The 12772-nt window shown below is 45.9% G+C and overlaps 1 protein-coding gene across 3 annotated transcripts in view; it reads left to right on the top strand.

Moving 5' to 3' along the window:
• The window catches only part of TELO2 (telomere maintenance 2), an 831249-nt gene that overhangs the window by 265759 nt on the left and 552718 nt on the right, over positions 1-12772 (top strand). For all 3 annotated transcript variants that reach the window (XM_085628173.1, XM_085628170.1, XM_085628172.1), the window contains one exon: positions 5759-5900. In XM_085628173.1, coding sequence (XP_085484299.1) covers positions 5759-5900 — 142 coding nt within the window. The remainder of the gene's footprint in view (positions 1-5758; positions 5901-12772) is intronic.

The following is a 12772-nucleotide window of genomic DNA, read 5'->3' as shown; positions in this document are numbered from 1 at the left end:
TGATGATCCAGACACAGAAAATGAACAACCCAACATCTCCGACGCAGAGGAATCGTGATCAGAAGACCGGATGATTACTCCAGGTCAACGGAGCGTGAGTACTGACGTCGACGCCCCTGCCCCAAAAAAGACCAAAGGCTCCGGTAACACCTACACCTTCGGGTCTAGGTCGGCACCGAGACAAAACTTCAGAAGCCCCGCCTCCGGGCCCGCTCCGAAGCATCCAGAGCTTTCAGGCAGCTCATGATCGAGCCAGCCACAAAACCATTGTCTGCACCGAAGCATAAACCCAAGGACCCGTACGCATCAGAATCTTCGGCACCGAAACCCAAGGTGGTGGACTCTTCGGCACTGAAACAAACTTAATCGAAGCCTTCGTATCCGAAGAATCAAACTAAACCTTCGGGGTCAAAAACTCCACCTAGGCAAAAGGAGTCAAAAAATCCTTCCAAAGCTAAAGAGTACAGGCCAAAACACCACTCTGAGCCGAAGTCCTCGGCGCCAAAAAAAGACAACGGATCCAAAGAACTTTTCCATCCAGATCCACCAGATCCTAGGCAAAGAACACTCCATATTGACCCCATTACTGGACATGTCACCTCTTACTACCTAAAAAGAGGAAATTGGACACCTCAGAAACACCTGAGATACCCTTCAAGAAAATAAGACTCATCCACTTCACCTATGAGGCCTTTCTCTCCAATTCCACAGCCTCTAAACACTATACCTTCTCCAGCACACTCTCCAGTGCCTGCTTTTTCACCACAAGAGGAGGATGAAGATATAGGGGTGATGATGACACACACTCACCACATAATACTGATGATGACACCCACAGTATCCCACCTCCCGACCCGTGGGACAATTATGATGTCCCAGAGTTACCCGAGCCAGATTCATATCCCTTAAGACCATCCACTCCAGATGATAGTATAGGGTTTGCGCAACCAATAACTAGAGCTGCACAATACCATGGGGTCCAGCTACATTCAGACCCCCTAGAGGAGGACTTTTTACTAGAGACATTCGCTCAGCCTAAAAAAAGAAAACAAACACTCTCCCTATGCTCAAAGGAATGATTAAACATGCCCCTGAGGTTTTTAAAGACCCTGTTAGGGCTAGGGTTCTTAATCCTAGAATTGAGAAAAAATACAAGCCAGCCCCAAGCGATCCACCTTATATTAAAGGTCAACTCCCTCTGGATTCATTGGCAGTAGCAAATGCCCGTAAACGGGCAAATTCCCAAACCACAAGTGAGGCGCCTCCACCAGACAAAGAATCTAAGTTACTGGACGCATCAGAGAAAAGAGTTGTGTCTCAGGCAGCAAACTTTTGGCGCATTGTCTATTCACAAGCCTTACTAGCAAGGTACGACAGGGCTCACTATGATGAGCTTGAAAAGCTCATTCAACACCTTCCAGACGAGCATTAGACCAAAGCAAATGATCTTATACAAGAGGGAAAGTTAATAACAAATACCTCAATAAAATGTGCCCTTGATGCAGCAGATACAGCATCCCGCACAATAAATACAAGTGTGTTATTACGTAGACATGCGTGGCTGCGCATATCTGGGTTTAAACAAGAGGTGCAGTTTACCATCCTCAATCAACCCTTAGATCAGGAACACTTGTTTGGGCTCACTGTGGGCACATCTTTTGAAAAGATGAAAAAGGACACAGAGTCAGTCAAATCCATGGGGACTCTACAAGCAACAACTGGTAGAGTTTCCTTTTTTGTCGCTCCTTTTATAGGGGCGCCTCCAAAACCATTGGCACAGACACCACCTCTTCCACTTATAAAAGCCCCACCCAGACCTCCCCTAACGGAGGTTACTTTAGAGGGAATTACAGAGGCAATAACAACAGAGGGAGAGGGCGTGGTTCTAATACCTGCAATTCTCCCACCACAAAACAGTAACTTCTCTCCACTTACCCCTGACCATTCCACTCCAGTCGGGGGAAGACTATCACAGTTCCTACCTGTGTGGAATTCCATCACCACAGACAGGTGGGTAAGACAAATTATCCAGTATGGTCACTGCCTGGAACTTATTGCTACTCCCCCCAACATACCGCCCAGACAGCGTCCCATGTCCATGGAACATCTAACGCTTCTCAAACAAGAGGTTCTCTCCATGCTTCAAAAGCATGCAATAGAACCAGTTCCCCTAGAGCATCAGGGGACAGGAGTGTACTCACTGTACTTTCTAATCCCCAAAAAGGACGGCACTCTCAGACCGATACTGGACCTCAGACCCCTCAATTTCGACATTCAGTCAGATCACTTTCACTTGATCACTCTTTAGCAAGTCCTTCCACTGCTTCAACAAGGCGACTTCCTTGCCACACTAGATCTCAAGGATGCCTACTTACATATTCCCATACACCCTGCTCACAGGAAATATCTAAGGTTCACAGTGGACGGCCAACACTATCAGTTCAAGGTCCTCCCTTTTGGAGCAACAACAGCACCCAGGGTCTTCACAAAGTGTCTGGCGGTAGTAGCCGCGTACATACGAAGAAAACGCATTCACGTGTTTCCATACCTGGACGACTGGCTGATAAAAGCCAAGTCACACAATCGGTGTGTACAGCACACCTACCAAACAATTCAGCTGCTACACAGTTTGGGGTTCACAATAAACCACACCAAGTCCCACCTATCTACATCAGTATCTAGGGGCCACAATAAACACTTCCAAAGCTCTGGAATACCCCAATCCAGCCAGGATAGCCAGTATACAAACCCTCGTCACAAGATTTCAACCCCGACACTCCCTTCCAGCTCGAGCGTTTATGCAGCTAATAGGGATGATGGCCTCTTGCATTTTCATTGTCCCTCATGCAAGGCTTTATATGCGTCCTTTACAAGAATGCTTAGCACGTCAGTGGAACCAGGCTCAAGGTCAACTTACAGATCTGGTGTTGGTGGACAGCCGCACACATCGCTCTCTGCAGTGGTGGAACACACAAAACCTTTCCAAAGGGCGGCCGTTCCTAGAGCCAGTCCCGCAGATAGTGCTAACATCGGACGCATCCCTCACCGGCTGCGGGGCCCATCTCCTAAACCATACAGTCCAGGGCAGGTGTACCACTCAACAAAAAGTGCTCCACATCAATCACCTAGAATTACTAGCAATATTTCTAGCGCTAAAATCATTACAACCACATCTCCTCAACAAAACTGTCCTAGTCCGGACGGACAACATGACAGCAATGTATTACATACAGAAACAAGGAGGAACACACTCTTTGCAGATTTCTCAACTAGCGCAAAACATATAGAGATGGGCCATTCCGCAAAACATATATCTCCTGGCCGAACATCTTCCAGGAGTACACAATCAGATTGCGGATCTGCTCAGTCATCAGACACAGCAAATTCACGAATGGGAACTTCATCCACAGGTTCTTCAACCATTTTTCCAAATGTGAGGCCACCCAGACATAGATCTGTTCGCCACTCAGGAAAACGCAAAATGCCCAACCTTCGCCGCCAAGTTTCCACACCCGTCGTCCAAGGGCAATGCGATATGGATGAACTGGTCAGGAATATTTGCGTATGCTTTTCCGCCACTCCCACTCATTCCCCTATTAATACGCAAGCTCAGGCAACAGTCCCTCAAGCTGAACCTAGTTGCTCCAACATGGGCACGGCAACCATGGTTCACCACACTTCTCGAACTCTCGGTGGTTCCACACCAAAAACTGCATTTCTCCCCAAAACTTCTAACGCAGAACCATGGAGGGATAAGACATCCCGATCCAGGTCAGCTGAATCTGGCGATCTGGCTCCTGAAGTCCTAGAGTTCGGTTACCTTAACCTTCCACTAGACTGTATGAACATCATCAAAGAAGCCAGGCACCCTACTACTAGAGCAGCAAAATGGAAAAGATTTGTCATTTATTGCAATAATAATAAAACCGATCCACTGGATGCTTCAATCCAGAACATAATTTGCTATTTGCTGTATTTACAAAGATGTAATCTGGCATATTCATCCATAAGATTACATCTAGCTGCTGTTGCTGCTTACCTACAAAACAGACAACACCTGTCACTGTTTAGAGTACCTGCAATCAAAGCCTTTATGGAAGGCCTTAAAAGAATAATTCCTCCCAGACTGCCACGCTCTCCGGTGCGGAATCTAAACATTGTCCTTACCAGGCTCAGGGGTCCCCCATTTGAACCTCTACACAAATGTGAACTGCAGTTCCGTACTTGGAAAGTAGCTTTCCTAGTTGCAATCACCTCTCTCAGGAGAGTAAGTGAGATCCAGGCTTTAACCATACAAGAACCATTCTTACAAATACATCGTAACAAGGTGACTCTTAGAACAAATCCTAAATTCCTTCCCAAAGTAATCTCTGCTTTTCATTTGAACCAACCCATAGAGTTACCAGTGTTTTCCAAAACCCGGACTCTGTAGCAGAGAGAGCTCTTCACACACTTGATGTCAAAAGAGCTCTACTTTATTATATTGACAGGACTAAGCCCTTTAGAAAGACAAAACAATTATTCGTAGCTTTCTCACCACCTCATAAAGGACACCCCATCTCCAAAGCTGGGATTGCTGGGTAGATAGTCAAATGCATTCAGATATGCTACCAAAAGGCTAAACGCACATTAACAATTCCCCCTAGAGCGCACTCAACACGCAAACTAGGTGCTTTCATGGCATTCTTAGGGAACATTCTCTTAGATGATATCTGTAAAGCAGGAACATGGTCTACAACACACACATTGTGTTGAAGTGCAGGCAAAGCAACAGGCTTCTGTAGGCCAAGATGTTCTTAAGACACATTTTGATCCATCCACTGCAACGGATACAAGTGGCCACCGCTAGGGGAGACACTGCTGTACAGTCTATGCAGTAGTATGAATTCTGCAGCTCATATGCCTCGAACGGAAAATGCTACTTACCAGTATGCATCTGTCCTTGGCATGTAGAGCTGCAGACATTCATACGCCCACCCGCCTCCCCGGAACCTGTATCTGTTCCAGTATTATCTTAATTAGATACATTCACATGGACATCTCTTTTGTTTCTTACTAACGCCATCATTTTCCTTCATGGCGAAAAACAATCTGAGGATAGAGTTGATGCCCATGCGCACTATCACCCAAGGGAGGAGTCATCTATCTCGTGACTACAAAAGACTTCTTCCAAGACAACAACAAGGTGCAAGCATCCGAGCCCAACACCAGATGGCGATCTATGCAGTAGTATGAATCTCTGCAGCTCTACATGCCAATAACAGATGCATACTGGTAAGTAGCATTTTTCTTCCTTATCCAGAGTGCTTTCAATCAACCTTTTTGTTTCGTAAATCTCTCCGTGGATATTGTGAATTATTATAACATGTATGCTTTCCTCCTTCAAATTAGATAAATTGTATTTTTAATGTATTTCTGTGGTTCTTTGGCCATTTACATTGCTTGACCCTAAATTAACACATGCCATGGTTACATTGTTGTTATATTTCCCAAAGTTTCTGCTCACAAATTAGAATTGTTTTTAATTTACTGAGCTACAAACTTGGCTGTCCTCCCTATCTGATTCATCAACTGCTCTGTCCCAACAAATTTTGCAGTTACAGTTCTAGGCAGAGTAAGGAAGATTTAATACATGTTCCACACACTTGGACACTCTTTTTGCACACAGTACAAGCCCAGCAGAGGAAGTATTATTACAAGCTTTAGTGGGTTTTTACCACTGAAAAGTAACTTCTCTTTTTCTTTGTGTCTGGGACAGGCCCTGAAAGAACTCCTGCAAACCTGGAGCAACAGCAGCGTTGTCAGACATTCGCCTGTTGAGCAGCAGCTGTATATTAGCAAGGCTATTATGATCGCCCTTGGCCATCTGCAGAAAGAGGATTTGGAGACTCAAAGGCAAGGTGAGAGGCTTTAGTGCTAACTACTGGGCCAGAGGTTCTTCACATGTGGTCTGGGGACCCCTCGGGGTCCACAGCGCCTACTCGGGGTCCTTGACTGCTTAGAAAATGAAATAATAGTACTTGATTAACAAAGTGTATAGAAATAAAGAAGCAAAATGTAAAAAGGAACATTGTAAAAAGTTCAGTACATGTGAAGGAATTTGAAATTAGAGGCTAAAAAAAATATGGTGTTATCCTCAAATTAGTTTGTGGGAGCAGTGAAAGGATATAGTAAGGACGAAGCGTGGCCTCAATCGAATTTAAAAAAGCTTAACCCTTCTCATTAAAGTTTATTTGTTTTTATGTTTGATTTAAACAACCTATTTTAATATTTGTTTATTGTTTTGCAATCCAAAGCATCAAGATTGCTGGGGCTTGGGTCCCTGGCTTACATTAGGGGTCCCTTGATTTTAATAATAATTCAGTGGGGGTCCGTCGATTTTGGCAATGATTAAGTGGGGTTCCATAGAATCAAAAGGTTAAGAATCCATTGTTAGATGAAAAGCTTGAGGATCAAATGCAGCATAAAAATCTCAATAAACTTCGTTTGTCTACTATTTAAGGACCATTCTCGATGCACTTGGTACAGGTCTCCCTTTGTTCATAGTGGGTGAGGCAGCCACAGACTATAATACTGTAGCCAAAAGGCCACCTCCTTGGTATCCCTGGCTCCAGTTATCCAGTTTCTGGTCTTATTGGACACTGTGCAGCAATTGCTTCAGAAAGGTCGAAGACTGGAGTTGAGTTGCAAGTTGAAGAAAGAGCTGCTAGCGAGAAGGAGAAAGGAAGTTGCTGGCTCAAGGTTGAAAGGCTAAGAGTCAGGTGCCGAGAAAGTAAAAGAGAGATTAGAGTCTGCTGGGGGTAGTTAAATCTGTAGTAGGAGAGGCAATAAAGAGAATGGGAACTTCAAAAGAAGCAAGAAATTGGGTGTCAGGTTGAGAGATAAGGGGTGAGAAACCAGTAGCGATTTTGCATGGACAAGGGAAGCTGCACAAAGATGGAGATTCGAGGGAAGATTACAGGAGAACAAGGAAAAAGAAGGAAGATGCTGATGGGCAGGTGAGAGGAACGTAGAGTTGCAGGAGGAGAGATGAGAGGTATGGAAACTTTAGGGTTTGCAGATAGAAGTAGTAAGAAAGCTGCAAGTTGAGAAGTAAACCAGAGATGAGATGTTACAGGACGAGAGGTGGGAGGGATAGTCGCTGTAGCAGATGCAAGGGGCAGTGACTGCCGCTGGATAGTTTAGAGGGAGATTGGGAGAATTGCGGTAGCATCAGAGGTAAGATGTCGGGGAGATGGGAAGCTGCACTAGGTAAATGCAGTGGGAAAGAGAGCTGCAGGAAGAGAAGCTGGAGGAAGAAGAGGGCAAAAGTGACTAGGAAAACTGCAGAAAGAAAGTAAAACTAGGAACTGGTTAAACCCCCTCACCTTCGTGTGGAGGCCATTTCCTGGGGGCCTTTGTAGGAGGAGGGGCCGGATGGTGCAGCAGTTGAGTCACCCTTTCTCTTCCCAGGTGAGATTGTAGCCCTCCTCAAGATAGCAGCTGTGGCATCTGGCGTTTTCAAAGAATCAACATAATGGTGATGCAGATGTCCTAAGCATATTCCTGTGCACTGCCTACCTGGTCTTTCTAGGTTGCACAGAAATAGGGAAAATACCCACCTACCATGATTAAAGCACAAGACTATGAAGTTATTTTAAGGACAAAAAGGTGATGGGAGTAAATGCTTGCAATTTGTCTAACCACAGGCATTCTCTTGGGGTAGCACTCTAACCCATCGTTCTTTTTCCCACTATCTCACCTCTGTTTGTACTCAGCCATATGCAAAATATTCAGACACAAACTGCCAGGCCAGGTCCTCCATGAACTAGCACACAAGCACCCCAAGACTTACTAAAACTCTGCCTATGCAGTGATATAATCTAATGTTCTTCCGCATGTTAAAGAAATACATAAAAAGAAAATAATAATTGTGAAGAGATTGTATCATATTTTTGCACTGTTAGTTACAAATATAGATGCCAACCAATTTCATGGCTCGGCTTGTGCACAGACTCTTAGAGCCAAGCACGACCCATGACTCTGCTCTGTCTTACCCAGTTAATTTGCCTGGGTACCCTGCTCTATTTGTGACCAGCGCTTAGTACATGGGACCGATACAACAATTTCACCATCAAGGCTTCTTATAGTAGAAATGAAGAAGAGGGTGTGTAGTGAAAATACATGTTCGAGGCATATGAGCTGCAGATCCACACACTTTGCATTAGATCGCCATCTGGTGTTGGGCTCGGATGCTTGCACCTTGTTGTTGTCTTGGAAGAAGTCTTTGTAGTCACGAGATAGGTGACTCCTCCCTTGGACGATAGTGCGCATGGGCATCGACTCCATCCTCAGATCGTTTTTTCCGCCATTGGGTTCGGATGCAACTTTTGCGCACCAGTTCGAAACTGCGTTTTCAAACTTTTTCGACGCGCAAAACTTTCTCTAACTCTTCAAATGGACTTCGAACATCGAAATCTTCGACGCGCCTTTCATCGGTTCGATTCCAGTCGTCGGCGCGGGCTGCTGGGCCTAGCAACGCCGTTAAGACCTACGGCTCATAGAAAGGACGCCGTTTAAAAAATGCCCCCAGTTAGGAGCGAAGTTCCCACACAGTGACCATCATAAGGTCTGTAACCTGTGCCTCTCGCCAGAACACGACGAGTCCAGCTGCCAAGCCTGCGCCTCTTTTCAATCGAAAAAGACCATTCAAGATCGTCTGGCTGGACGTCACATCATGGCGCAGAGATCAGCTCCGGAACCAGTGGACATCTTCGACGAAGGCCCAGATGTCCCAGAAGAAGATTCCGAAGATCACTCCTGGTCAACGAGTAAGTACTACTGCCCCTATCCCAACCCCACCAAAAAGGAAGGCACTGGTCAAGACTTCGCCTGTTGGCCCCAGTCGCGACGAAAAGCACACTTCAGAATTCCCGCCTCCGGGCCTGGCTCCGAAGAAGAAAGACAAGCCTTCCGGTAGCTCGGGACTGAGCAAACCGCACGTAATAGTCCCACCGGCGCCTTCGATACCGAAGCCAAAAGAACATTCGGCTCCAAAATCCACACCGAAAGACAAACCGGCCCCGAACACCTCAAGGCCGATAGATAAACCGGCTTCGAATACTTCCAAACCTGAAGATCAGACTTTGGCTCCGAAACCCAAGCCTTCAGAACCGAAAAACAAGCCAAAGAATTCTACCACGCCTCCTAAGGCCAAAGAGCACAAAACCCAGCCCTGCTCGGAACCGAAAAAAACGGTGCCGAAAGCGGTTATCGAGGAAGATGAACTTTTTCATCTGGATCCTGTCGATCCCAAACAGAAAAAGATCTACATTAATCCCAAAACAGGACATGTCACAGCTGTGCCATGCAAGAAGAGGAAGTCAGACACAGCACATACCCCTCCAGTGCCTGTTAGGAAGGACTGTGCCACTTCACCTATGCCTCCTTCTTCTCCTGTCCTTCCTTCTAATCCCCTTCCTCTCCCTAAACCTGTTACACCACCTCTACCTGTAACTTCTCCACCACATACACCACCACAAGATGATGATAATGATGACTTAGGGGGAGACCCTAATGACCCGTTCATGGATCCAGACAACATACCACAAGAGGATTGAGATTACAACGACCCAATAGATCCACCAGACAACCCAAGCCTCCAACCATACCCAACAAAACCACCTCCCCCAGACGATAATATTGGTTTTGGACAACTCATTAATAGGGCTCTGTTTTTCACTGTGTGCACATGCACTCAGACACGACAGAGGAGGACTTCCTTTTGGATACATTTGAACAGTCCCAAAAAACTGTACAAATACTGCCAATGATTAAAGGGGTAATTAAACATGCCCCTGAAATATTCAAAGATCCTGTATGAGCTAGGATTCTTAATCCTAGAATCGATAAAAAACATAGACCTGCCTCTGACGACCCTGCGTACATTAAAGGACAGCTGCCTTTGGATTCACTAGTGGTTTCCACCGCTAGGAAGTGTGCCAATTCACAAACCTCCAGGGATGCACCACCCCGGATAAAGAATCCAAGTTATTAGATGCATCTGGCTAAAGGGTAGCTGTGCAGGCGGCCAATCACTGGCGCATAGCCAACACTCAAGCACTGCTGGCTGGATATGATAGGGCCCACTATGACCAGCTGGAGACCGTATTACAGCATTTGCCTGACCAATACAAAACTCAAGCAAATGACCTAATTCAAGAGGGCAAATTAATAACCAATGCCTCAATTAAATGCGCCCTTGACGCAGCAGACTATGCCTCTAGGTCTATTAATACTAGTGTTCTGCTCAGACAGCATGCCTGGCTACGCATTTCAGGCTTCAAGCAAGAGGTCCAGACAACCATTCTAAATCAGCCGTTCAATCAAGAACAACTTTTTGGACTGGCTCTGGACACTGCCCTCGAGAAGATGAAAAAAGACACAGAGACTGCAAAGTCCATGGGAGCACTGCAGTCTCCACACACACGTGGCTCCTTTTATAGAGGAGCCTCCAAAAACGTGGGTACAGACTCCTCATCTTCTTTTAAAAACACCACCCAAACATCCCCCAACAGAGGATATGTTGGAGGAGGATACAGAGGGAACAACAATAAAGGGAGAGGCCGCGGTAACAATAACACTCGCACCTCCCCTGCTGCTAAACAGTGGCCTCCCTCCGCTCCCCCCAGACCATTCCACTCCGGTCGGGGGAAGATTATCACAGTTCCTGCCTGTCTGGAACTCCATCACAACAGACAAGGGGGTAAAACAAATTATCCAATATGGTTACTGCCTGGAACTTACAGCTACCCCTCCAAACATACCACCCAAGCAGCGTCCAATGTCCACAGAACATCTTACACTTTTAAAACAAGAAGTTCTCTCACTGCTTCAAAAGCAAGCCATAGAGCCAGTCCCCTTACTACATCAGGGAACAGGGGTTTACTCTCTGTAGTTCCTAATCCCCAAAAAAGACGGGACCCTAAGGCCAATACTCGACCTCAGACCCCTCAATCTGTATATACACTTGGATCATTTTCACATGATCACTCTCCAACAGGTGCTTCCACTGCTCCAACAAGGAGACTTCCTTGCCACACTAGATCTCAAGAACGCCTACTTCCACATTCCCATACATCCTACTCACAGGAAGTATCTAAGGTTCGTAGTGGACGGACAACACTATAAGTTCAAAGTCCTTCCATTCGGGGTCACCACCGCACCCAGAGTATTCACCAAGTGCCTTGCAGTGGTAGCAGCACACCTAAGAAGACAACAAATCCATGTCTTCCCATATCTGGACGACTGTCTAATAAAAGCCAAGTCATTCAACCAGTGTGTTCAACATACTCATCAAACTGTCCAAACACTGCAAAACTTGGGATTCATAATCAACTACAACAAGTCGCATCTCCAGCCCTCTCAGGTACACCAATATTTAGGGGCCACAATAAACACTTGCACAGATCTAGCGTATCCCAGTCCAGCCAGGATAGCCAGTATACAAGCTCTCATTACCAAATTTCAAACCCAATACTCTCTTCCAGCCAGAGCGTTTATGCAACTCATAGGCATGATGGCATCTTGCATATTTATTGTACCTTATGCAAGACTTCAAATGCGTCCCTTACAGGAATGTCTAGCACATCAGTGGAATCAAGCTCAAGGACAACTTACAGATCTGGTGTTGGTGGACAGCTGCGCACATCACTCTCTGCAGTGGTGGAACACAACAAACTTATCCAAGGGGCGGCCGTTCCTCGAGCCTGTTCCACAGATAGTTCTAACAACAGACACATCACTCATAGGATGCGGAGCCCATCTCCTCAATCACACGATTCAAGGCAAATGGACCACTCAACAGAAGGTGCTCCATATCAATCATCTAGAACTACTAGCAATATTCCTAGCACTCAAATCATTCCAACTCCATGTACAGAACAAGGCTGTCCTGATCCGAACGGACAACATGACAGCCATGTATTCCATACAAAAACAAGGAGGCACACATTCTCTGCAGCTGTCCCAGTTCGCACAGAACATTTGGAGATGGGCCATCCCACAAAACATATACCTGCTTGCAGAACACCTTCCAGGAGTTCACAATCAGATTGCGGATCTGTTGAGTCGACAGACACAACAGATTCATGAATGGGAGCTACATCCACAAGTTCTTCTACCATTCTTCCAAAGGTGGGGATAACCAGACATAGATCTGTTTGCCACACACAAAAACGCAAAATGCCCAACCTTCGCCGCCAGGTTTCCACACCCGCTGTCCAAGGACAATGCGATATGGATGAACTGGTCAGGCAGATTTGCGTACGCTTTTCCGCCACTCCCACTCATTCCACTAGAGGTACGCAAGCTCCGACAACAGTCTCTCAAAATAATCCTAATAGCTCCCACATGGGTACGTCAACCGTGGTTCACAACACTGTTGGAACTCTCACTAGTCACACACCAAAAACTACGTCTCTCCCCATCACTACTAACGCAGAACCATGGAGAGATAAGGCACCCGATCCAACTCAGCTGAATCTGACAATCTGGCTCCTGAAGTCTTAGAGTTCGGTTACCTTAACCTTCCACCGGACTGTATGAACATCATTAAAGTAGCCAGGCGCCCTACCACTAGAGCTTGCTATGCGGAAAAATGGAAAAGATTTGCCATTTACTGCACTAACAATAATATTCATCCACTGGATGCGTCCATCCAGAACATCATTTGCTACTTACTACATTTGCAAAGATATAATTAAGCATACTCATCCATACGTCTACATCTAGC

The sequence above is a fragment of the Triturus cristatus genome, chromosome 10, assembly GCF_964204655.1.
Source record: "Triturus cristatus chromosome 10, aTriCri1.1, whole genome shotgun sequence".
NCBI classification, from domain to species: Eukaryota; Metazoa; Chordata; class Amphibia; order Caudata; family Salamandridae; genus Triturus; species Triturus cristatus.
The sequence above is the reverse complement of the archived record's forward strand: the minus strand, read 5'-3'. Positions and strand labels throughout refer to the sequence as shown.